A 25,909-nucleotide genomic window follows, 5' to 3' on the forward strand; every position below is an offset into this window, starting at 1 on the left:
TACAGAGTGTCCCAAATAAATAAAAAATATCAAAGTTGTATTTTTTTTAAATGGAACACCCTGTATATTATGACATTTATAGTTTCTACGATTAAAATAAAGGTAAATTTGATTAGGTTTATCACAGTTAAACCTTACCGTTTTTGAAATATTTAGGTTTTTGTCAAAATACAGTAGTAATTTTAATGCTTCATTTCTCTAAGCGTATTTAAGTTTTTAAAACCAAATATTGTACTAAAGTATTTCTATTTACTGAGTTTCGTGTTGCAATAATAAAAATTATACTACCTTATACAGAGTGTCTAAAAATGTATTTTAAATAATTACTAGCTTTAAACGGCAATAGCTTGTTTAATTTAAATCAAACACCCTGTATATTTTACGAGCATCAGATGCACAATTTAATTGTCTATCAAAATATATTATACCATTTTCTACCTATCTCCTCAAGTTTCCGTAGAAAATGCATTTTCTTGTAATTTAGAACTCATTTATCGATATACCCATGGACTACTGACATTTTAGATTATTTTTAAAGATGTACCAAATTTTTAAAGATTACAGATACTAATATTGTCGATATAGTTCGATTATTTCATTAAAAAATAAAAAAAACTTTTTAAATATTTGTTAAAGAGGACCTATCAATATGATTCCAATATTCAAACTATATTAATTGACTGTTTGCGTTGATTAATAGTAATTGCTCCAAATACTAAAAAACTGAATTTTGTATGTGTATTACACAGTGTGGTAAAAAGTAATACATTAAAAATGATGTTTCATTTTTTGACAAATGCTTATTTATAACAAGAGAGACGTTCATTTTCAACTTATTATTATTGATTTCTGATTCAAATCCACATTTATTTAGAATAATTTATTAACGAACACAATTAAGTATGTAATTAATTAGTATTTGGACGGAAATAATGGTGGTATATTTAATTAATGGTATACCCTTTTATAAAGATTTAAATAGTTTTCTTTTTGCATACAAATAGGCATGTACATTTTGTACATTTTTTGTATTAAAAACAATCTAAAATGTCAATATTCCATGGGTATATTGATAAATGAAGTCTAAATTATAAGAAAATTAATTTTCTACGAAAACTTGAAGGGATAGGTAAAAAGTGGTGTAATACAATTAATAGACAATTAAGTTGTACATCTGATTCTCTTAAAATATACAGGGCGTTCCATTTAAATTAAACAAGTTATTGCCGTTTAAAGCTAGAAATTATTTAAAATAAATTTTAGACACTCTGTATGAGGTAGTATTATTTTTATTATTGCAACACAATAACTGATCAATAAATAAACTTCAGTAAACATTTAGTATTAAAAACTTTGACACCTTTGAAGAAATGAAGCCTTAAAATTTTTACTGCAATTTCACAAAATTGAAAATATTTCAAAAACGGCAAGGTTTAAGTGTAATAAACCTTAATCAAATTTACCTTTATTTTAATCGTAGAAACTAAAAATGTAATAATATACACGGTATTCCATTTAAAAAATACAACTTTAATATTTTTTTATTTATTTGGGACACTCTGTATCTTGTAAAAATATTTTTAAATTGTAGCTCTAATAGTCCTTTAACGAACCCAAAACTTACGATTTGTAAAAATCTAATCGTTTAGCTACAATACTCCGTGTCGTATGTGGTGAACAACCCTGTATATGTATTATCCTTCTTTCTGGTCATTTTATAATAACTCTTCTGTATACGCAAATATCTTCCTTTATCTATGATGCAGATATAGATTTTTTGTATGGCAAAAATCCCAGAATTATTTTCAAGGAAAGAATATTTATGTTATACCAATATTCATATTTTTATTAAGACTGTTAAAAAAAATAGGTAAGAATATCTTTAAGGCGGTGATACTCTTATTCTGGCAACATATCCACTTTAATCTTGTAGAATAAATCTTAAATATGACTGAATATACTGCTAAAACATGCCTAAAAAATTCTAAACTTGATTCTAAAATTTAATTTTATCTAAATATATTTATATCGTAGGTATTAGAATGTCAAAGAAACCAGTTGCAAGAAGAAATAAATGACTTTGAAGACATGTTAAAGGAATTTAAAACAACTTATGGGAATAATGAAGACCAAGCAAACATTCTAAAAAATTTGGAGCAACAAATTGAAGAACAGAAACGTCAGTGGGATGCCCAGAAAGAAGAAATGGGTAAGGAAACTAGTAAAACCAATTGGATTAAAACCAGTAATAAAAATATTGATACTTTCAGTCAGAGAAAAGCAGAAGGCTGTTTGTGCAGCCAAATTCGCGACTCAAAAGTTACTAGATACGGTGGTGGATTTCCAGCGACAAGTAGACGCTCAAAAAAAGGTTCAGGTATTGCTTACGAAAATGTTACACGAAAAAGATGAACAACTTAAAGCTGTGACTTCAAAAGTAGGTATCTCACAAAGTATATGTGGTTACAGGAAAGTTATTTAGCTAAATAAATAAATGCCTTTATTGTCAAAAAATTTTACAATTTGTACACAAAGGTAAAGTAAACAAACAAAGTAAACAAACAAAGTAAACAAACAAAGTAAACAAACAAGGCACACAAACAAACATACAAAAGATAATACAAAACATTATACAAATAATATTGTCAGTCTTATTGTTTAAAATAAACATTTATAAATGTTTACAATGTCAAAGAATAAAAAAATAAAAATAATAGGGGAGGGTTACCTAAGATGGGACGGTCTCCGAAGAAGAGACAGTATTTTTTTTAAGACATAGTAGACTTGCGGCGACATCTATTTGTGTTAGTGGAGAGTTAATAGCACGGCCATCTTGCAGATAGAAGATGGCTTGTCTAGTCATAATTGTGTAGAGTGGACAGCCGGTTATTAATTTTTGGAAGATTTTTAAAAATATTTGTTAGCAGGACAACTTCGTATACTGGATTGACGATAAGTAGCTTATACCTTTTAAGACCGCGGGTTATAGGTGTGGTTTACTGTAATAATATTTCCAGAAAGAAACTTTTGCAACAGGTTATGTTTATAAAATAGGTTATATTTTTTTATGAATCAGTGCATATTTCTCAAGATAGGACCCTTAAGTTGAGACCCAACTTGAGAAACTGTTTATTTTTGAATAAAAGTCTGTAGTTCCAACTTTTTTTTCCATTTCAGATGCCTCCAAATCGTTATTATCGTTGAAAAACAGATCGTGTGGAAAATGGTCGATTCAGGACATGTTAGAGGCCGTCCAAAAAGTGCGAAATAACGAATTGTCAGTAGGTACGTCAAGCTGCAGATAAATATAATGTACCCAAAAGTACCTTGCAGCGAAGGGTTGCAAATAGAAATAAAATCGTAAGAGAAAATGAAAAATGCCTCGGACGATTTAGAAAAGTTTTTTCTGATGATCAAGAAAAAGATATTGTTGAATACATTTTAGAAATGGAAAAAAAAATTTCGGAATAACTTACAAAGAACTTCGCCAGTTGGCCTTCGATTTTGCTTTAGCCAACAACATACCAAATAACTTCAATAGAGAAAATAAAATGGCGTCCAAAAATGGATATACGGGTTTTTGTCTCGACACAAAAATGTTACCCTCAGAAAACCCGAAGCAACATCATACGGTAGAGCTACCGGTTTTAATAAAAATGCAGTCCAAAGTTTTTTCAAAAATCTTGAAGGTATTTATGAAAAATACAAACTTACCCCAGATCGAGTATGGAATGTCGATGAAACTGGGGTTACAACCGTTCAAAAATTACAAAAAATTCTAGCACAAAGGGGGAAGAAACAAGTAGGAGGCCTAACCAGCGCAGAGAGAGGTGTAAACGTTACAATTGTTGCTGTTATGAATGCAAGTGGTAATTTTTTGGCACCTGCATTTATATTTCCTAGAAAGAGGATAAAACCGGAATTAATGGATAATGCGCCCAGTCCAGCCTTTCCCCAAGATAAAGGTTGGATGGATCGAGATGTGTTTTTACACTATATGCACTACTTTGTTGAACAAACAAGGCCGTCAAAAGAAAGACCAATTCTTATTATTTTAGACGGCCATAGTTCTCATACAAAAAGTTTGAATGTTATAGATTTTTGTCGTGCTAATGGAGTTATTCTGTTGTGCCTACCGCCCCACTGCATACACAAAATTCAATCGTTGGATGTATCCTATTTCAAATCTTTTATGACTTATTACGATACGTACCTTTCCAGATGGTTAAAAAATCATTGTGGTCGCACTTTCGGGCTCTATCAAATTGCAGGGACTGTTTCAGAAGCCTTTGTAAAATCAGCAAATGTTCAAACTGCTGTGAATGGGTTCAGAAGAACAGGTATCTGGCCGTTCAATGCCGATATATTCGAAGACTGGGAATTTGCCGCTGCAGGAACAACTAACACTGTAGTAGATCCATATCAAAACCCCTCTACCTCCAGAAAAGACACTATTTCACAATCTTCGGAAAATGGTCAAAACAACGAGAGTAGCTCAGAAGATGAACTTCCTCTAGCAGCCTTGGTAGCTTCGCGGAAAAAGGAAATCCTTCCAGATAACAACTCTTCTCAGTCTAAAGTAAAAATTATTGACATCAGTCCTTTACCGATAGTTAAAGACAAACGAAAAAAACAAACAGCTAGGAGATCATTGAAGTCTACTATTTTAACAGAGTCTCCATACAAAAACCAACTGGAGGCCCAGCAGACGCAAAAGTTTGTTGGCTATGGAATATAAGTTTCGTTCATTTACAAAAACTTGTTTTATTTTGATTAGCTATTAAGATATTATTTTTTTTAAATCGTCCCATCTTAGGTTACTCTCCCCTATTCAAAAATATTTAGTTAGTTTATAGTAAATATCAATGACCTCTAAATAAATTTATTTCGGTGTCACTGGTAAATATAGGAATAGCAAACATTAGACCAGTGTTTACAAGATCAAATTCGATTATCAAAATATAATTCATTTACGGCGTAGAAAGCCTTGTCAAGTAAATAAGAGTTCAATGCAATGCTAAAACCTATTATAACATGAATTGTCTTGTTACATAAAATAATTACGAGCTTATATCCACGGCATATAAATCACACGGCAGGCTAACTCTGCCCAGATCCCATTGTTTAAAACTTCTATAAAAGTTGACCTTGAAATCACCATTATGGGTGCCGAGTCAGGGCCGGATTAAAACGTATTAAAAATTTCCCAGAAAATAAACTATTGATTAGACAGGGTCGTATTAAAAAAATACGGCAGACCTCTGTTCTTTTCTCTCTGAATTGTCATGAGCTATCCATAAAAATTAAAAATAGATACGAATAATCAGAAAAACAGTAATTTAGAAGTGAATCTTGTTTGTCATTTTGCAAGATACCTAATAATACAAATTACTTTGAATGCCGTAGGCAATGATTGAGTATTAAAACTAAAAGAATTTCGGACTTCCATTGTACTACTAAACTACAAAAATCAAATATATCATACAATAAACAAAAATAAAAAAACAAAATATATCACTCAAGAAAAGAATGAAATAAATTAAGCCGCACGCTACTGACTCAAAGCTGCCGTAACTGTATGTTGTCGATGACAAATACTACGACTGACTACGACACTGGTTAATTTCTGTTGCTGGCACCCATAATGGCGGCGTGCGCAAGGATATGCGCGTAGCGTTCCCGCCAATGCGAGTTTGCCTGCCGTGTGATTTATATGCCGTGCTTATATTATGCCTTAATTTGTTTTAATTTACCCAACGTTTCCGTGAGATGTGTCATTGACCGTAATCAAGTGTGAACTAACCTAAACTCTAAAGCTTCATTCAGAACCTCGAAATTAGTGGAATAAATTCGTGGTTTCGATTAGACTTTATACTTAAAAGCTTACTATCATTCACAATGTCTCAGAGTTATTGTTTGAGTCAAATATTTCCGAGTTATTGACTTTTGAACATATCACTTAAACAATTCGATTAAATTAATTTCGATATGTTCAGTTTCATTTAATGATGCCATGTGCAATACTATGGTTTCAGGGGAGTGCCGCTCGAATGGCTCAAGTCATATCTTGGTAACAGAAGGCAGCTTGTGAGGATTGATACGTCTATGTCTTCTTGTAAGCCTATAGAATGTGGTGTCCCTCAGGGTTCAGTACTTGACCCTATTTTGTTTCTGGTGTTTATCAACGGCATTGCAAATCTAGACATTAGCGGTAAAATCTGCCTCTTTGCGGACGATACTAGTTTCACTTGGAGCGGCCCAGATGTTACGGCACTATATAGTACTATATCCAGTGACTTACGCACCATTAAATCTTGGTGCGATTCTAATCTCCTATGCCTCAACCTATCAAAAACTAAAGTTTTGTCATATAAAAGAATATTATACTATACAACCTTTTGTACTTAATAAAACTCTGTGAAGTTCTTAGACTTGTTGTAGACAACTCGTTAAAATGGGACTTTCACATCGAAGCTCTATCAAAGAAACTAAGCGCTGCCTGTTTTGCGCTAAGATCGGTTTCTAAGGAACTTAACTTCTCAACCTCTAGAATAGCCCTTTATTATGCCCTTTTTGAGTCACATCTTCGTTATGCCCTTCCATTCTGGGGTACTTGCGCAACAAAATTTGATCGTGTTTTCAGACTTCAAAAGAGAGCAGTTCGATATTTATTGGGACTGAACAGTAGAACTCACTGCCAGAATTTCTTTAAAAATTTGAAAATACTGACTCTTCCTTCTTTATTCATTTTTGAATCCGTTTGCTTAATCCGCAAGCACATATCTGCTATTCCCGAAAGGCCATCTCATAACTCTCCACTTATTAATGCAGGGCACGATCTTTATCTGCCAACCCCGAGCTCAGAACTAGTTAAAGGTTCAATACTGTACAATGCCAAAAAAATGTACAATCATCTGCCTTTGAATATCAAGTCGCTTTCATTCTTTCCCGCATTTCGCAAAGCTCTAAAATTATACTTACTGGAGAGAGCCCTATATGCGGTAAACGACTTTTTTGTTGATGTTTAATTATGAACAATTTTGAATTTTAAAATTTCACACACTGGTCAAAGGTCAAGTATTTAATATTTTATAATTCTAAAATCATATCTATTTACTGTGTACTGTTCTAAAATTGTCCATGTATATTCTTTTTGTAATTTTAAATACTTAAATTTTTTTGAATTGTATTATTTGTATTGTGTATTTTTTTGTGATTTTGTTGTTTGTGAGTGCTTTGTCGATGAAGCTGTTTTGGCTTTTTGTACAATAAAGCGTTGTTTGTTTGTTGTTTTATTCATTTGTGATGCCGAAACTGTGATATGTAATGGATTTTTAAATGCCTATTAGCTTCTAGTAAATGTAAGCATACAGAATCTGTCATAAAGTTGTGGCACATCAAACTTAATTTTTTTAAATGAAACCCCCTGTATATTATTGCATATTTTAATTCTTCCTTCAATTTTAAGCAATAATCGTAATACAAAACGTACATAAATTGAAGAATTGAAATGTTAAACGAAAATTGTGTATTTGTGGTATTTCCAGACTTGAGAATAATCTTATTTTGTACATCTATAAATGCTAACTCGAGAACTAATGTCAAATATTATTAAGAGTCACAGTTTCGGCAGAATGGCATGGTTAAATGAAACTGAACACATCGAAATTAATTAAATCAAATTGTTTAAATGATATTTTCAAAAGTCAATAACTCGGAAACGGTTGGTTTGAGGTACATTGTACAACTTAACAAGTATAGCTAGAGACGTGAGAAATATAAAATAACACGCGACCGGTGCTATCCCCAAGTCTCTTCCTATATATTTGTACAACTGTATGTATTTTCATTTTTGCTTAGAATTGAAATATGCAATAATATACAGGGGGTTCTATTAAAAAAATAAAGTTTTATGTGCCACGACTGTATGACCGACCCTGTATACATGAATGTATTACTCGCTAATAGATAATTTAAAAATCCTATAAATTTTGTATTTAACTTTTTGCGGTACCTCCTATATTTTACCTAATAATCGATCCGTTTCCATACATAACAGCGACCCTGTATGTATAAAGATCTGAATTTGTAGGGAATTTTGGCTACTTTTATTTTTTATAGAGATATTATTTCTGAAAAATTTACATTTTTTAGTTATAAGCAAAAAAAAAACGCAAAAATTGCAACTTTTTATGTTTTTTGCTTTTTTTCAATGTTCCGTCACAAAATTATGTTAGCAAACATCAAATTCGGATTCAGCGCCCCAAAAACTTAGAGAATAAAATAAATCAAAATTACCCTAAAACTTTTCCCCCAAAATTAATTTTATTTTATAATTTAATTTATAAATTAATTTAATTAATTTCCCCCCATACAATTTTACTAAAGAGAAGTCGACTATAAGTCGATTTTTCTTATAGGTTTGGTGCATTCGCCGCCGGTGCTGCCACCGCCCGGGAATATCGTAAATAACGAACACATACAAATACACGGGTTTGAATGGCGAGTAAACGAAAAAATTAGTATATAATTATTCTGAAAGTGTTAGAAAGTATAATTTGTGGAAATTCTAAACAAAAAAATAAAAAGGTAAATATTTTGATGTCTTCAGAAGGTCTAACTTGCATTATAATTTATTATTCCAGTTAAAAAAAATTAGATGATTTCAACTATGGTAGCGAGCATAGTTTTATTACCGGTTTTGCTAGTGGGGCATAATTGGAGCTATTTCGGCTATAACGACATTTTTTAAAGGTACATAATAATTATAATTTTAGAAGATGTTCATAAAACATTTAATCACTAGTTGATTAAAAAAGTATACAATTAATATTGCACACACACACACACACACAAATTATATTTCATCCTCTCATAGTATAATTGTCTAATTAATTTTTTGATTATGTAAGGAGTACTTTGTTTACTCACTTGTTTCGTTGAACTGCTTGAATCCATTTTTGCTATTGACTATTGATCAAATCGGTGTAAGAAATTATGAAGCTATAAAATGTTGTTTCGGGAGAGTTGAATGTCCAAGAAAGTTGAGTTAGTAAATGTTATTGCACCCAACAACGCCCTAATTACGCTCTCCTTTACGCGTTAACATTTTTTTGGGCAATTTTATTAACATTCGAAATTGTCACAACACAACAAGACGCCGAACGATTCAATTCGAATTCGAACTATTCTTGTTCACTTATTTTTTATTACCCGAAATATTCTGTAATCTTTGCCGAAACAGCGTTACATATATTTTTTTTTTATTACAGCGTTTATAGTCTCAATAACAGCACTAGCAAAAAACTAAAATACTTAAATATTACGACAAAACCCCGATTTCAATATTATTTTAATGCGACCGACATGACGGCGGCACACAGTGTAACGAAATCGGGAAATGCGGGACATTAGCCCAAAAAACAAAAAATTTAATTCATCAAGTTTTTTATATAGATGGATAAAGGACATCCCAGAGCTCCACCATGTGAGATATTTCTTGAGTTGACCTCTTAGTCGGGGAGTTATGGCGGGTTAAAGTTATAGTTTCCTTAATTTACCAAATCTATACAAAAATTTCATACAATGACATTTATTATTTTCAGAAGTTTCCTTGTGTTGTTCAATTCCGACAATTTTTTCCGTAAAGAGAGGTCTTTTACCAACAACAAACCTGAAAAAAATGTCCCAATTTTGTTCAAGTCTAGTTTCTATATGTTTATTATGACTTTCAAAAAAACGCTTACATTCGCGCAAGGTTATATCCTTGTATATGAATTTTTAAAGTAGCTCAACCATAGAGCTCAACCTAAGACGTTTGTGGATGTAAAGCACCAGATGGCGGGGCGTATTTCACAGTCTTTTACTAGAGAAAAATATTTTTTGTTACTCTGAATTTTGAAGCGGCCAATAAAAACAGAGAAAATAAAAATCGATAATTTTCGGACTGTGCCAATTGGTTACTAATCGACCAGATACTTTTTGTCTATTAGATATGCTAAAAAGCTGGTAATTATACAATTCGACCATTGTAAATACCCGACAAATTCCGCAAGGCCGACGAGGTCGATGTTTTTCACTGATAAGAAAAAAAAATGTTTGTTTAGATAATTTTCGAGATATTTTTTCTTTCTGAATGCACATTTTAAAGTATTTTATATTCTTTGTCCGCTTGATCTATTATACTGGTCGCACGTATCGAAGTTTTATTTCTTGTAGTTTTAAAATATTTTCTTGTTTCTTTGTAGTTGTAATGTAAAATTAGATTAATTTATTAAGTTTGATTATAATGTTTAGTGTAGACTACCAGAAGAAATTTAGTAGTGTTTTTATATTTTATTTTGAAGTTAAGTAGTAGGTGAAGGGGTAATTTGGTTAATTTTTCTTTATGTTTGATTAATTAATAAGTTTGATAATTTGTTTAGTGTAGAATACAAGAAGTAGTTTGTGTAGTGTTCTTGTAAGAGATTATATTCATTTATTTTGTAGTTGAGTAGAAGGTGAAGGTATTTGGGTATTTTTTTCTTTTTGTTTTTCTTCTAATAATTATTGTAGTAGTTCTTTTAAATATTGTGATAGATACATTATAATCTTCCTTCTACTTTTCTGGTAGTTGAATATACGAAAAAAATCTGATCAAATTTATTTTAAATGAAATTAATCTAGTCTTATTAATTAATCAAATTAAACTAGTCAAATAATATTAATTGCAATCAATTATTAAAAAATATTAATTATTTTGGAAAATAACTTTTGAAATGGAGTATTATTGATAAAATTTAGCCAATTTTTTTTACCCAGTAGCGTATTTCAATATGATCTTATCATTTATCACTGTATAATAACTTTGTTGTGGCAGAAAAATATACCAGTTAGTTTCAAAATATTATTTTTTTTTCAAACGTCACAAAAGTATTAATTTTTGCGACGTGATTGACAATATAAAAAAGTCATTTTAACGCCTAGGCATAAAAGTAAAGCACTTTACGCCTAAGCATAAAAGTATGAAAATATATTATTAAAATGACATAAGTCTCAAATTCAACGAGCCGTAACCATAGTTTCTCGATATATAATTACTCATGGTACAAAGAAAACTTGAAAACAAGGTATGGTCGATAGCGTCTCCAATTTCGTTCAGTTTGCGCATATCGCCTGTGACGTCATATGCCATACAACAAAATATCCGTATTGTTCAATTGCCACTAATAAAAAAAGACCTAAAATAGGGAAGAATTAAATAACCCCTAAAGTTATGTAAAATCATCGAGCTGGACATTTGAAAAGTTATGACACATTATACACATTTATTATGTGTCATCTGTTTGAAAATTTGAAATTGGCGCGTGGAGCTTGCCGACCAATATTGCCGTTTATCACCTGTGACGTGGTGACCAACCTGCGCAATATCATACCTTGTTTTTTTTTGTATCATGATAATTACTTACAAGGTATGAGTTTTAAATATTTTTATATTATTTGGAACGTTTGAAATTGTTTAAAACATTATTTGTGGCGTTTGAAAAAATAGCATAGCTATTCGGAGTAAAATGACTTTTGTGCTTCGGCTGTATGTCAAACCTACAGTCTCGCCACGAAAAGTGTCATTTTTTACCCTAATAAAACAATATACTAGAAAGTTTTATGGTTTAACGGGCTTTGTGAGTTAAAACATAATGATATTTTCAGTTTTTATAATTCTTGATCGAAAATAAACGGCGTCAGCGATGGCTATGAAATGAAGATCGCTGTCATTTTATATGTAAATTTATGTGGGAAATGTCGTCGACCGTCGGAAATGTCGTCGACCGTCGGAAATGTCGTCGATCGTCATTTCCCTGCCAACTGGACGCCCTTTTTTTTTCAGATGGTACAAAGTTAAAGCAAACTTGACTCTGGCCATATTTTACGCTAAGAAAGATTTATTTCGTGTAATAAAGATTTAAATGGTGTATTAAGTACATAATATTTATTTAAATGTTAAATAATATTACTGAAACAAGTGCCAAGTTTTATTTTGATTAAGAAAAAAATTAATCAAGAATGTATAAACGTTTTGTTTTCGAAAAAAATATCTTTAAAACGTAAAACCTCAATTTAGAATAAAATGATCGAAGAATGAAATAAAATTTTAGAGCCCTAGGTCAAATCGAAATAAAGTAAGTGTATGTAACTTTTTTTAAATATTAATAATTACCAGTAATTAGCATTAATGTACCAACATATTGAAAACTGTTATTTCTTTGTTAAATACGGTTTAGAATCCTTAAAAATAACAGTAAAATAATCGAAAATCAGCAATGAAATAATAGTTTTGTTTAAATTTCTTAATCAGCTGAGCCCTATTATAGTTCGCAAAAATCCGAGCTATATTATTACATTACTCTGAGGGAAATACCGCAAATAATCGATATTTTTGACTCCGCCCCTAATCACATGCTTCATTCTTTTAAAGCTTTGCGATTTGTTCGCCAGAGGCAGCACATTTTGTCGAGAGGTTGACCAACTTTAAGAATATATAAACAAGGGTTATATCTACAAAATATTATAGAGTGAACCTTCTAGTGTACTGTTACATATAAATTTCATCCACCTAGATCCGAACCTGGAAGAAAAAAATAAATTTCTTACGCAATAATTACGTTTTCCATTGATTCGACCGTAGTTTTTATCCGTAATTTTTTGTGCTATAATTCCTTTATTGAAAAAGCTATACGCTTGCTATGAACATACTGAATGCTATTTTAGGGGCGAGGAACCACCCTCACATTGGGGTGGGGGACAGTTTACAACAATTCAGAAAATCTCAACATTGGAGAAAAATTACTCAAGAGAATATTTTTTCAAACCGGCAAAATTTTCTTTGATGTATTTAACACTCCACCTGCATCATTGTTGGTGCGGTCAGTCGGGTGAAGATCATTCAACCGACATTTTCGACCTAAAGCGCCTCAACTCCGATACACCACTTCGTCCACCTGCCCTATCTGTTTAACGAAACCATCAGATATGAATAATCTTGAAGCGATTTGGATTAAACCAGCCAGAGAAGACGTATACAATTATGGATTATCAACACTTCATATATGGATTCGGTGTATGGAATTACATGTCTCATACAATTCCGACTTCGAAAAATGGACAGCTAAAGGAGAAAACAAATTAAAAAAAGATGAAAAAAAGAAAAAGATTCAAGTTGCTTTCATGGATGAGTTAGGACTAAAGGTGCATATTGTTAAACAAGGCTCAGGAACAACAAATGACGGGAATACCGCTAGATTATTTTTCGCAAATCACGATGTATCTTCAAAAATTACTGGTATTGATAATAATTTGATATATCGCTTTGCGGTAATTTTACAAGTAGTGTCGTCTGATGAAAAGGCTAATACAAGTTCACTAAGGCAGTACATGAAAGAGGCAGCAGAACTATTTGTTTCCCTTTACGGTTGGTAGGTTGGTATAATATGCCTTGTTAGAGAGAGGTCACTGACGTCGAGTTGCCTTGGTTCGGTTCCTCGGGCGCCATCCCAATGTTTAAAGTGTTTGAGAGAACACTAGTGCCTATACGGGTAGCTTTTATACAGTGGAGATACCAGGGAGTGATGAGATGAAAAGAAAATAAAACACACAATTAACTATAACGTAACACTAGGCTTTTATTTAACTAATTAATTATGTACAACAATAATCCAGGAAGGTTCCCGTCCTCGAATCGTAACAACAGTGAAATAAAATGTATATCTAATGACCCGTAAAGTAAAGTTTACCATAATAAAAAAATAAAGTAAATATTTAGTACCTCGCAGAACAAAATTTACACTAACAACCGTGTACCTCTAGAGTTTTGATCGACTATTCCCGATATGTAACTCTCTGACTGGTTCTATCCCGTGAATTAAAAACGCGTTCCCGCAATGATGTTCTATAAAATAAAGCGACGCGAGTTCTGGATCGATCGCAAAATTAACAGCGTCCCGAGGGATATACAAACGCGAGTCCTGGATCGATCGCAAAAATAATCGGCGTCCTGTGGGATAATCACACACGCGAGCCCCGGATAGATCGTGAAATTAACAGCGTCCTGTGGGATATACACACACGCGAGCCCCGGATAGATCGCGAAATTAACAGCGTCCTGTGGGATATACACACACGCGAGCCCTGGATCATGAAATTAGCGACGTCTCGGCGAGTTGCACGTCGTTTCGAGAAACGCAGGCCGCAGACACACCGCCCGGTCAGGACAACCTCGGGATTTCGGCGAGATTCAGCGTCACTGATGCAGGGTGTCGTCCGGACGACACACCCAAAAAATACGCGGGCTACAGAACCCGCTTCGGGATTTGGGCGAGGTCCTGTGTTAGCTCGGTGAACATTCGCGACCCGTGCGTTTACTGAACCACTTTAGCTGTCCCTTATGAAAATCAATTAGTTAGAATTAGAGAGGCACGTTAGACAAGAGTAGATGTCAGGCCACCCTTATGTTGTCTAGTTTCCGGGACGTCATTCCTGACAACTACTATAGTAAACCGTGTTCCTCTTTCGCCTGGTCGGCAACTTCTATTTATAGCGAAATATCAATGACCTTTAAATAAATTAATTTCAGTAATTAGTAAATATAGCAATAGCAAACATTAGACCAGTGTTTTGTCAGATCAAATTCGATTTTGTCAATTCAAATATACGTCATTTACGGCGTAGAAAGCCTTGTCTAGTAAATAAGAGTTCAATGCTTTGCCTGGTCGGCAACCTCTATTTATACAAAGCTTAAAACCCCTTTAATTATTATCCCGCAAAGACACGTTAAACCAGAGTAGATGTCAGGCCACCCCTTATGTTGTCTAGTTTCCGGGACGTCATTCCTGACAACTACTATAGTAAACCGTGTTCTCCCTTTCGCCTGGTCGGCAACCTACGCTCTCCCTTATCCCTAAAACGCGCCTAGGTGGTACAGTAACCGCTTAAGAATTATAACAAGGATACGACCTACCTTCGAACACTTCGGCGGCTGATGCTTACCTAGCACAGTACGGCGGCAGGCGGCTGGCAGCAGGACACTTGGCAGGGCACTCCGGACTCGAACCTCACTGGTTCATGTGCGACCACTAACTACTTCTGTAGTGCTGGTGCGGCCGAGGTACTCGACTACGCTCCCCCTCCACTCAACCTGCACTGGTAGGGAGAGCGGCGCAAAGCCCCGTCAATGAGTTCTGCTGTTTAGAACCAGTTAATATCGAACAGCTCAAAACTGGAGCTTGAAAATGCGGTCAAATATTTAGCCGCACAACACGTAGAAAACAGAATGGAAGGGCATACAATAAACAGTAAGTGCATAATAAACAGTTCTAGCCACTGACAAAAGTTAAGCTCCTTAGAATTCAGTATAATATTAATGCAAATACAGGCAGGCCTCAAATTTTTCGACAAAGCTTCGATATGTATCTCCCTTTCAGAGCATTCCACATTTTTGCCCTAATTTTGCGTGATTTTACGACGTATACCCATCGGCAAAATGTCCGAAGAAGCATCTGAATCAAGAAACAAAGAATTTCGATCGTTCCGCCAAAATTTTTCCAGGAAGAGTGGTCGTAAGGAAACTATTGAAGATATATTGGATAACTTATTGTTATATTCAGATCCTCTACTTTCACATCTGCGACCAAAGCACTCTAAAAATAAAAAAGTAGACTTGTTTCCGGAAGCGAAAGAGCTCTTGTATATGGCTGGAGAAGAAATTGAGAATTATTTTTAAGCATGTTTTATGTAAGTGCCTTACATATTATGTTATTTTGGAATAATATACACCCCACATAAATTATCGCATCACTTATTAATTTGGAAAACTGCAAAGTATTCTTAAATTCTCTTGGTTAACAATAATCTCAAAAGTTATTTGCATTAATAGCAACTTGTTAAGGAATGGAAAGTATATGATAACTCAGGCAGACCTTAGATTTAAGTTTTTCACATAAAAATGTTTGAAGCGTTTCAAGAATATATACTAAGAAAAATATGTGTTGCGAAAATTTTTGTGAGGTGTGTATTATGGTTTCCTTTGCTGAAGTTGAATACGTTTTTTTCGCATATTATCATATTATTTAATACTGTTAAAATTGTTCATTGTTCATCTGTTGACAGTTATTCACCAAAGTTTCAGCCATTTTGGATGCGCAGTTGTTATGTAACAGTCGTTTGAGTGAATTGATGTCAGTGTTTTTGTGAAAATGGACAAAATCGAGTATCGAGCTGTCATTAAATATCTGGTTTTGAAAGGCAATACGCCTACACAAATTAAACATGAGTTGGATTCTGTGTATGGGGACTCTGCACCATCATTTACCACAGTAAAATTTTGGGCAGCTGAATTTAAACGTGGCGCTAAGAGCTTGGGAGACGATAAACGTTCGGGACGTCCAAAAACTGCAACTACCGACGATAACATCGCCAAAGGTCACCAAATGGTGCTAGACGACCGCCGAATTAAAGTGAGAGAGATAGCAGAGGTTATGAACATATCAAAAGAACGTGTTTGTCACATATTAAATGAAGATTTAGGCATGAGAAAGCTGTCCACGCGTTGGGTGCCTCGTTTGCTCACGTTAGTGTGCGAACACAGTGCAAGCAGGTTTGCCGCTTACCGGTAGTCGGCGTCAATCTGGGTACCTATTCTTGACATCGTTCGCAATTTTGCGTATACGCATCACGTGTATTGTTATAAACAGGGTATCCCAGAAATAAGTGCAAGTATTTTAAAGGCTGGTAGATATCGATAAAAGAAACATATTTTCTCTTTATCGTTTTTCAAATAAGTCCAAAATAACACAGTTATTTTACTTTGAAAATTTCCAAAAAAAATTATTTTTTGCTAAAATTTTGAGAACCACTGGATCTTTTCTGGATTTTCTTTCTTGTAACTTTAATCTACTACCTATGTTGGCATATTATCAAGAAATTATTTTCTTTAAATAAAAACTAAAAAAAATTCCAAAAAAATTTTCAAAAAATTCCAAAAAAATTTTCAAAAAATTCCGAATTTTCAAAAAAAAATATTTAGAAAAAAACCTCATTGGCGTGTTTCTGGGGTTGAACTATACTACCAGTTAAGTATAAAATACTTGCACTTATTTCTGGGACACCCTGTATATGGGTACATCGTAGCGCCGCGCCGCGCCGCCTCGAGGTTATAACCTTGAAAAATTAAAGCGTGTTATCAAATCGGCTAGTTCACAGTGAAAGCAGGCAGATGGCAGGCAGGCACCGTCAACCAGCGTTCATCGGCGTTCTCGCTTTTACCGGAACGAAAATTTATTTATTTCTGCTTTTGCACGCGCCGACGGCACACAGAGGGTATTAAGAACTAAAAGTTGGCCAAAATTATGTTTTATGATTTTTTTGCTTTTTTGCTTGTAATATTAATTATTAATTAGAGGAGAGGTTGCTAATATGGAACCCCATTTTGTTTTTCCTACACAATATTTTTTCCTCTACTCTGAAACCCTTTCCACCGATCAAATAGGGCCATTCTGTGCAAAATCAAGCAATTGGATGAGGATGCTAGAACAAGAAAGTAATTTGTATATTATAGACGATATTTGAGCGAGGATGGGTGTTATAGGGTAAAGACTATTTCCTTTAAGAATCTATTTAAATCAATGTTTTTTTGGCAGTGGCAAATATTGGCAAGATTTTTGTACATATTCCAAAGCTGGAGACTTTAAGCATTGAACGGATACTAATTTCCATGCGGAATATTGCCGAATAGTCTTACACCTTATAAAAATGCCTCTGATTTTTTAAATATAAAACATTATAAAGAAATAGAATAGAAGAAAACGTTATTTGATAGTCAACTTACGACTTAAAAAAAGCTAATAAACGCGCTTACATTTAGTATTTATAGATTTGTATTCAGTTAAGATAAAAAATGAAAATAAAAATATTTCACTTTTGGCCAGGTTTATAGACCAAATTCCCTATGTGCGAGCTGGCGCGGCGGGAGCGGCGTTTGAGTATAGTTAGGTTAGGTGAGTTAATCAGGTAAATTTATTAACTACTTCCGAACCCTGCTCGCATCTCTGAAAAAGCCATATAACAATACACGGCATATACGCAAAATTACGCATCACGTGTATTGTTATATGGCTTTTTCGGAGATGCGAGATGTGAGCGATATGTGGTCAAGAATAGGTCCCCAGAGACGGCGCTGGTTGCCGGAAAGCAGAAACCTGCCTCCACTATGTTCGTACCCTTAGACCAAAAGCGTGTTCGTATGAACATTTCCAACGCTATGTTGGCGCAGTTTACGCGCAACAAATCCGAGTTTTTGCGTCGATTAATTACTGTAGATGAAACTTGGATACACCACTATACACCAGAAACAAAAATACAGTCCAAACAGTGGACGGCAAAGGGAGAACCAGCCCCAAAAAAAGCAAAAACTGTTATTTCGGCTGGGAAAGTGATGGCGACTGTTTTTTGGGATAGTCATGGAGTTATTTTAATTGATTATCTTCAAAAAGAAAAACAGAACTTACGGAAAACGGCCACATTTACAGAAAAAGAAAATCCTGTTTCACCAAGATAACGCACCGTCTCACACCTCAGCGGTTGCCATGGCGAAAATCCACGAATTACGGTTTGAACTGCTTGACCATCCGCCTTACTCACCAGATCTAGCCCCTAGCGATTTCTTTTTGTTCCCTCATTTAAAAATTGCGCTCGGAGGACAGAGATTTTCGTCAAATGAAGAGGCACCTTCGTGAACCACTATTTTGCAGAGAAAAACGCCGAGTACTCTTTGGACGGGTTACAGTGATGGGAGCATCGCTGGGAAAAGTGTGTAGAGTTACAAGGGGACTATGTTGAAAAATAAAAAAAAATATTCAGAAAAAATGTCTTGTATCTTTGTTAGGTCGGAAACTTTTCAGACCACCCTTGTATTAGCGGGAGATAAATGATTGTTCGACAGTAATTTGATAACGTTTTTGGTCCATAAGAGCTAAAACTCTTCGTAAATAAAAAAATATACCTGTAAAGTCCTTTTATAAAACTTCGTATTTTTTTTGACCTTCCATTACGCCTTTTTTTACTCTTTTCGCCCTGTAGCAAAAAATCCTAGTCGTATTATTTAATTTCTGTCAAAAAATGTCAGCAAGAATAGTAATAACTGAAGAAAAATGCCAATGTCCCACTATTTTAGTTTTCGCTATACTGGCGTATACGGCGTAAACTATTTATTGATAATTTCTGATTTCTGCCGTAGACTGCTCTGCGGTCGGAATTTGTTGAAATCAACTGAAATGCACCAAGCCTATAAACTTAATTTTACCTGTGGCTGTATTCATATTAATGTTGCGACCTTATAAACTACTGAAATAGGGGGCCATGAAAAAAAAATAACAAAAAGGGTTAACGCTTTATATAAAAGTTTGGAAAACACTGCTCTAAAAAGTCAGAATATTTAACTTAATATAACTTATTTCCTGTAACCACGATATGTTTTTATCGAAGATCCTCAAAATCATCACAATTTTCTAGATATCGAATATAAACGATATTACTAAAGATGTTTCAAAAACAGAATATCCTATGAAGCAATTATTTTTTCGCAAGCTGACTAGAGATGTGCCTTCGAATTTGAACACCAACGCCTCCGTTTATTCGTCTTGTTCCAGCTGTTGCAAAAGATCGGAAAGTTCATCAAACAAATACGAAAAGACAAAGTTCGATATGGAGGACAAAATTTGTTTAGAGACCTGCGACGAAATGAATCGAATTTTAAATGATTTAAGCAGAAGAGCTCCACATGAAATCAAATAATCCGTCAGTAAATAACAGTTTCAAATTTATTTGTAGTGTGTCATTTAACGTTTCCTGAATTAAATTGACTATTATTAAAATGCTTATGAGAGTTATATTTGTTTAAAAAAGTGTGTTTCATAGTTTTATTGTAATAAGGACGTAATAGTATTCTTATTTTGAATAAATTTCTATATATTAAAAAAGTAAGTCATATTTATTTAGTCTGTATGTAAATTATTTCAAAAGAACCATATTAAGTGATAAAACAATTATTTAAAGTAAAACTTCTTCTTACTTTTTCTTCGATCTGTCTGTCCTTCCGTCTGAGGACTCCATTCGGGTACCTACCTCTATTCATGTGCCGAGTTTGGTTCCAATCGACCCATAATTAAAAAAGATCCTGACGATTTCGTTCATTTAGAGGCATCGCACAGTGCTTCGTCCCATGGACAAAAATCGAAAAAAAAGTTAAAATTTACTAATACCTGAATATGTAATTTTATACTTATAGCAATGTTCAACCATCCTGTATATTATTTTTCATAAACAGCGTTTTTTGTTACCAAATATTTTCACTAAAAATAAATTTTACGGTCATTGTCTTATCAGTGAAAAGAATAACATTCATAGTAGTTCTGTATATTATGGAGTTAAACGGTACGTACTTAATTGAAAGCCACTATGGATATTGTTAAACAAGGTATGTACTTTAAATTTATTTCTAAACAAGTTCGTGATTGTTTAGTTTTTATTTATTTTTTAAGATGATTCTTAAATGGGTATAAAAATTTTACGTTTTCAAACTTCAAAAAGGGATTTAAAAAAAACATATCAAAACATATCGTATTTATTGAATATTTTTGTTGTCATATTCATACACTTTTAATTTTTGGATAGTTCACCTGCGTCTGCTTGCGACGAACTTTATTTTATGATACTTTTCAGATGGAGTAAATTTGATAAGCAACGCCGATCTGGTTAATACTTGGCTTGATCATAAGGATAAGAACTCAAAATTATTTATATTTCAAAAAATGCGTTCTTTATTAGATATTGATGAACCTTCCAGTCAAATGAGACACCACTTGTGCCTGAAAAAGCCCACTATGTTGGAGCGAAACGTCACATAAAAAAAGTTTCCATCTTTCAATTTATTATAAAACCTCATACCCAAGAAAAGGAACAAATAATATATGGATGTGGTCTATTAAAGAGGTAACTATTAACATCCCAACCCCTCGTACCAACAAAAAGAACAGTAACAACGCGAAAAAGTAACATATTAGAAAATGATGTACAGAAATATCTTATATGTGAGGATACTTCATCTGCCTGTGATTTGGATACTATAAATTTGGAAGATTATGTCAGCAGTGATTCTTCTGAATCAGAATAGTTGCGATCTATGCATTTTGTTGTCCTAATGTAAATTTATAGTATCTTAAGTTTTTTTTTCAATTAAATATAACATTAATTTTTCTTTTTCATTAAAGAAAAACATTTTTATCTTATATTAGGCTTATATTGTAGGAATCCTGTTCTAATGTTATTTCAGTTCTTTTTTATCACAGGGATTTATTTATGAAAACGGTATAAGTAATACCGTTTTCATACTATAAATTATTATTTCCTTAGATGGAACACAACTCCAACATTTTTATTATTTATAAGATTTTTTTCATAAACGTGGGACTAAGAACATCATCATTTAGTACAATGAGAGTACTCATCATTTGTGTCAAATAAACCTAGTTTGAATAAATTGCCTACAATAAAAGAGAAGTTTTGCATTTTTGTCCTCTAAAGCCATATGTTCGAAGCACTGTGCATCGGTTTGAAACGTCTAGGGCACCATCCTGTAGCCTGTCCCCAATTATGCAGAAATTGATCCACATTTTTCTTCAATATCAAATCGTTAAGCAGAGTTTACACTGTGTCACTTTAGATGTACAACCAAAATGAATCACTCAGATTGAATTCATCCAAATTCAACATCCTTGTTTACATATATTTTCATCCAGTTCGCAGCAGTTCACTGTTTCATCTTCCGCATCTTCCTGATCATCCGCAGGCTGCCACCTCTCCTTTTGTTGTCTATATCGAGGTTGGCTGCACAGGTCGGCGCGGCGTCGCGTCGGCTGTTTACACTTTTCACTTGCCGTTGAATCTAGATGAATTAACGGTTCGTTGAACGCTTTCTTTCAACAAAAGTAAGAAGACCGTCAACTTGTTTCATCGTTCAATTTTAGTGTACACTTTGGATGAAACAGTGATGAAAGGCAATTTATACTTATCATTTTGGATGATTCATCCAAGTTGTTTACGCATTGGCGTAACTAGAGGTAGGTACAGCTGATGGGCACCCCCCAGAGAAATCTTGAATTATGATTCTTGGCTACGTATTAATTTTTATTTTCTTGTGATGTAGTAAAAATGACGTTTTCTAGTTTTGTTTAGTTAATATTATTTTGCTGTGTTCAAAAAATGTGTTAATTTTTACATTTTAGAAAATTTGTGGGTAGGTATTTAAGTAATCTACGGGAACGCGGTTTGATAACCAAGTCTATGAAATTTATTGATACAGAAATAATTTATGTAAACGTTTAATTCAAAAAATGTGTTTGTTTAATTTTTCTTCATTTTTTAAAAAACAAAAGCCCTAGGCCCCCCCTGCGCTCCCCCCAGGATGAATTGCTAGTTACGCTAATGGAGCTTCGGTGTAGTATGAGTAGTATGAGAGGCGCCACCCTCTCTATACCAAACATTCAAAAAACTTTAAAAACGAAAATGTTATTGGAGTATTTGTGGTCGTAGGTAAAGTTTAGTACCTAAGTAAATCTTGTTGCAGAAATATCGTAATGCGCTTATCGAATACTACACCCATCATCACACGCCTTGTGTGCAAATTTCTATTCGCGCGTAATATACTTTTTACAATACTTTATTACGTACTATGGTATTACTTCCATTTTCTATTTTTATACGAAATTTCCAGAATAAAATAGCAGATAAATGTCAATACTTACGGAAGAAAACTTAGCGAGAATAAATTTAGCCATAATTCGAGCGATAATTTATGATCAAATTTTCGACTATTTATGGTTCATTAAACTTTAAATAATTTACAATGGGGCAAGAACGGGCAAAATTTTTCGTTATAATATTAAATTGTTTGAATGGAGGAAAAATTAATATATGTTAAAATCAGGGGGTGGGGCGGCATAAAAAAATGATGATAAAACAGTTTTTGTTGAACTTTTGGTACAAAAACATTTCAAATTTATGATCTCAGTCTAGTTACTATTTAGTCAACATGTTTAATTTATGTCAGTGATGACAGGTATTGATAATTTCGATTCCAAATAGCTCGAAAACCATTACTCGTAGCCATTTTTACCTTTGAATAAGAAGACTAAGGAAGAAGCACGATGCTATCCATGTATTCATGCATGGTGGGCGGAAAAAGCACTCTAGGGTGGGGATCCTTGACAGTTCTGTTTGACGATTCATTTGACACATTTGAATTTGATTTGAAATTTTGTGGATTTGTCGGTCTTTACGGAGCTTATTTTATGTTATTTATTATTTATTTTACTACTGATAGTTATATAAAGGTAGTAAATCTAGATGGAAATTGTGGCAGAACTTAAATTAATAGCAAAAATCGAGTGAAATAATGGAACAACTTGTCGGTAGTAAGTGACTATATAATATACATACGTGTAGTAAACCGATTATTTATGAAATTCACTTAAATTAACTAATTATATATTTTTTCTTGCATTTTTGCTTTTATTTACTACTTGCCAAAGTTTAGATGTCAAAGAATTTAGATACGTCAATTTGACTTACCTGCTTCAGTAGCGTATCGGATGTTTATGGTTATAAATAATTATTATAACTTATCTATTTTTATTTAAATTTTATATTTTTATAACAATTTTAATAACAACCAACATTTATTCACAACGTAAAATAAAAAAAAATATTGGGTCTACCCCACGTCTACCCTACATCATAGTTTTACATTTTTTAAATAAAATTAGAACGGCACTGATAAACCGGAATTTAAGTGGGCCATAATTGAGGCTCTATTTGAGGCTCTTTGATTTCCTCTACTTCCTTTACTTTAGGGGGAATCATGTCCCAAACCCTTTATCCTACCCTATTCCAACCAATTATCCTACCCTATCCTCCTACCCTCTACCAACCCGCAGGGCTAGCGTGGTAGAGTATAGCCAATTCCACCTTAACTATGGAAACGTCTTCCAAGATACGGCCCTCAGTCTCCGGCAGCTCGGCAAACTCCCTCGACTATGGTAGCGGCCGAGTAAGGAAAAGAGCAGAGGGTGCTAAGAATCCCCGGAGTGGACCAGGCTACCTTAATAGACGAAAACTGCATATTGCCACTTTTAACGTTCAAACCCTGTCAAGGGATGAGAAATTATTTGGAAAAAATCGAAATAAAAATGAAACTTCTACACCCTGTATCTCCGAAACTAAGCATTTTCGGACATACATCTATACGAACATTTTTACTTATTTTTATCTGCAGAATATGCTGCCGAAGTTTCCGGAATACAGTTCGGACCACCCTGTAGATCAAAAACCTAGAAATATTAATTTACTTACCGACGAGAACGAACAATAATGTCGCTATTAAAATAAATATAAACTTATTATTGGAAAATCAAATATAAAATAGGAGTAAATTGATAGGCCGGAACAATAAAATCGAAACAATTTTAGTTGATACACAAAAACAAAAACTCTTTCTTAGCAACCATCACTGTCGATTCAGCGCCTATATTATTATACAGTGTGTTTCAAAAAACATGTGCCATCGCTCGTGCGCCTATATTAATATACAGGGTGTTCCACGTAAAAATAAGATTTATATTTCATATCAAACAAAGGTCCAATTCTGCTTTGCTTTGTAGCTACAGGATGTTAAAGATTTATTATAATTTTCTTCCAAGTATTTTGTGATTCAAATGAAATTTTGAGGGTAAAAGTTACTATAAGTGTTACATATTTTAACCCTAAAAATGTGTCGATAAATTCATCAGGGACGTGCATATAGATTATCAATGGAATATTTTTCAAAAAAAAAAATGCGCGCCACTGACTTTTTTTCTTTTGATATAAAAATTGTGTAGGCCGTTTAATGCCAATTAAAAGATATCTCTTGATATTTTGACGAATTTGGCCTCCTTGATGAGATAAACGCAATTTTATTAATCACAATTAATAAAATTAAAATAAAAATCAAATTAATAAATTATGTATTTTACCTAATTTATTATTAAATATTATTACTATTAGTCCAACCTAACAGCAATTTCAAATAAAAAATAATGGTATTTAAGATAATTACAAAAAACCTAATTTTAAAAAGTTTTAACATCCTGTAACTCTAAAACCATGCATTTCCATACCCATGTTTATAGGAACTTTTTTCATATTTTTTAATGAAGAATTAATGGGTACTTCTTTCAAAGTTTCGCAAGTTAATGATATTAAAAAATTTTAAAGGTTTGCTACTAGACTACTTAGGATCAAGGCAAATTAATAAAATTGCGTTTATTTCACCAAGGAGGTCGAAATCGACAAAATATCAACAGAGACAATTTTAAATCGGTATTAAACTGCTTACATAATTTCCTTAACAAGAGAAGAAAAAGTCAGTGGCGTACATGCTTATTTTTTGAGAAAAATATTCCAGTGATAACCCATTTGCATGTCCCTGGTGAATAGGTATGTCGACACTTTTTTAGCCTTAAAATATATCGCATTTATTAGTAACTTTTACCCTCAAAATTTCATTCGAAACGCTAAAAGTACTTAGTAGAAAATCATAATAAATCGAAGAAATATTAAGACTTTAACATCCTGTAGCTAACGAAAAAAAGCAGAATCGGGCCTATGTTGGTATAAGAAATAAATCTTATTTTTACATGAGGAATCTCCCTACGAGAGATGGCACATGTTTTTTGAAACACCCTGTATAATATTCAGAGGTATATAGCCTATAATACATTAATTTCATCTGAATTAGGAAGATTACGCTTTTATACTTATAGTATATAAATTGCCAATTCTGTCC

At 33.3% G+C, this 25,909-nt stretch overlaps 1 protein-coding gene across 1 annotated transcript in view; it reads left to right on the forward strand.

Moving 5' to 3' along the window:
* LOC115888615 (putative leucine-rich repeat-containing protein DDB_G0290503) overlaps positions 1–19,914 on the forward strand; it is a 74,501-nt gene extending 54,587 nt beyond the window's left edge. Inside the window, exons 11-13 of the mRNA XM_030908380.1 lie at positions 2,035–2,209; positions 2,271–2,437; positions 19,540–19,914. Coding sequence (XP_030764240.1) covers positions 2,035–2,209; positions 2,271–2,437; positions 19,540–19,821 — 624 coding nt within the window. The 3' untranslated portion in view covers positions 19,822–19,914. The remainder of the gene's footprint in view (positions 1–2,034; positions 2,210–2,270; positions 2,438–19,539) is intronic.
* Positions 19,915–25,909: the final 5,995 nt, after the last annotated feature.

The sequence above is a fragment of the Sitophilus oryzae genome, unplaced genomic scaffold, assembly GCF_002938485.1.
Source record: "Sitophilus oryzae breed Bouriz unplaced genomic scaffold, Soryzae_2.0 scaffold_803_pilon_pilon, whole genome shotgun sequence".
Taxonomy (NCBI): domain Eukaryota; kingdom Metazoa; phylum Arthropoda; class Insecta; order Coleoptera; family Curculionidae; genus Sitophilus; species Sitophilus oryzae.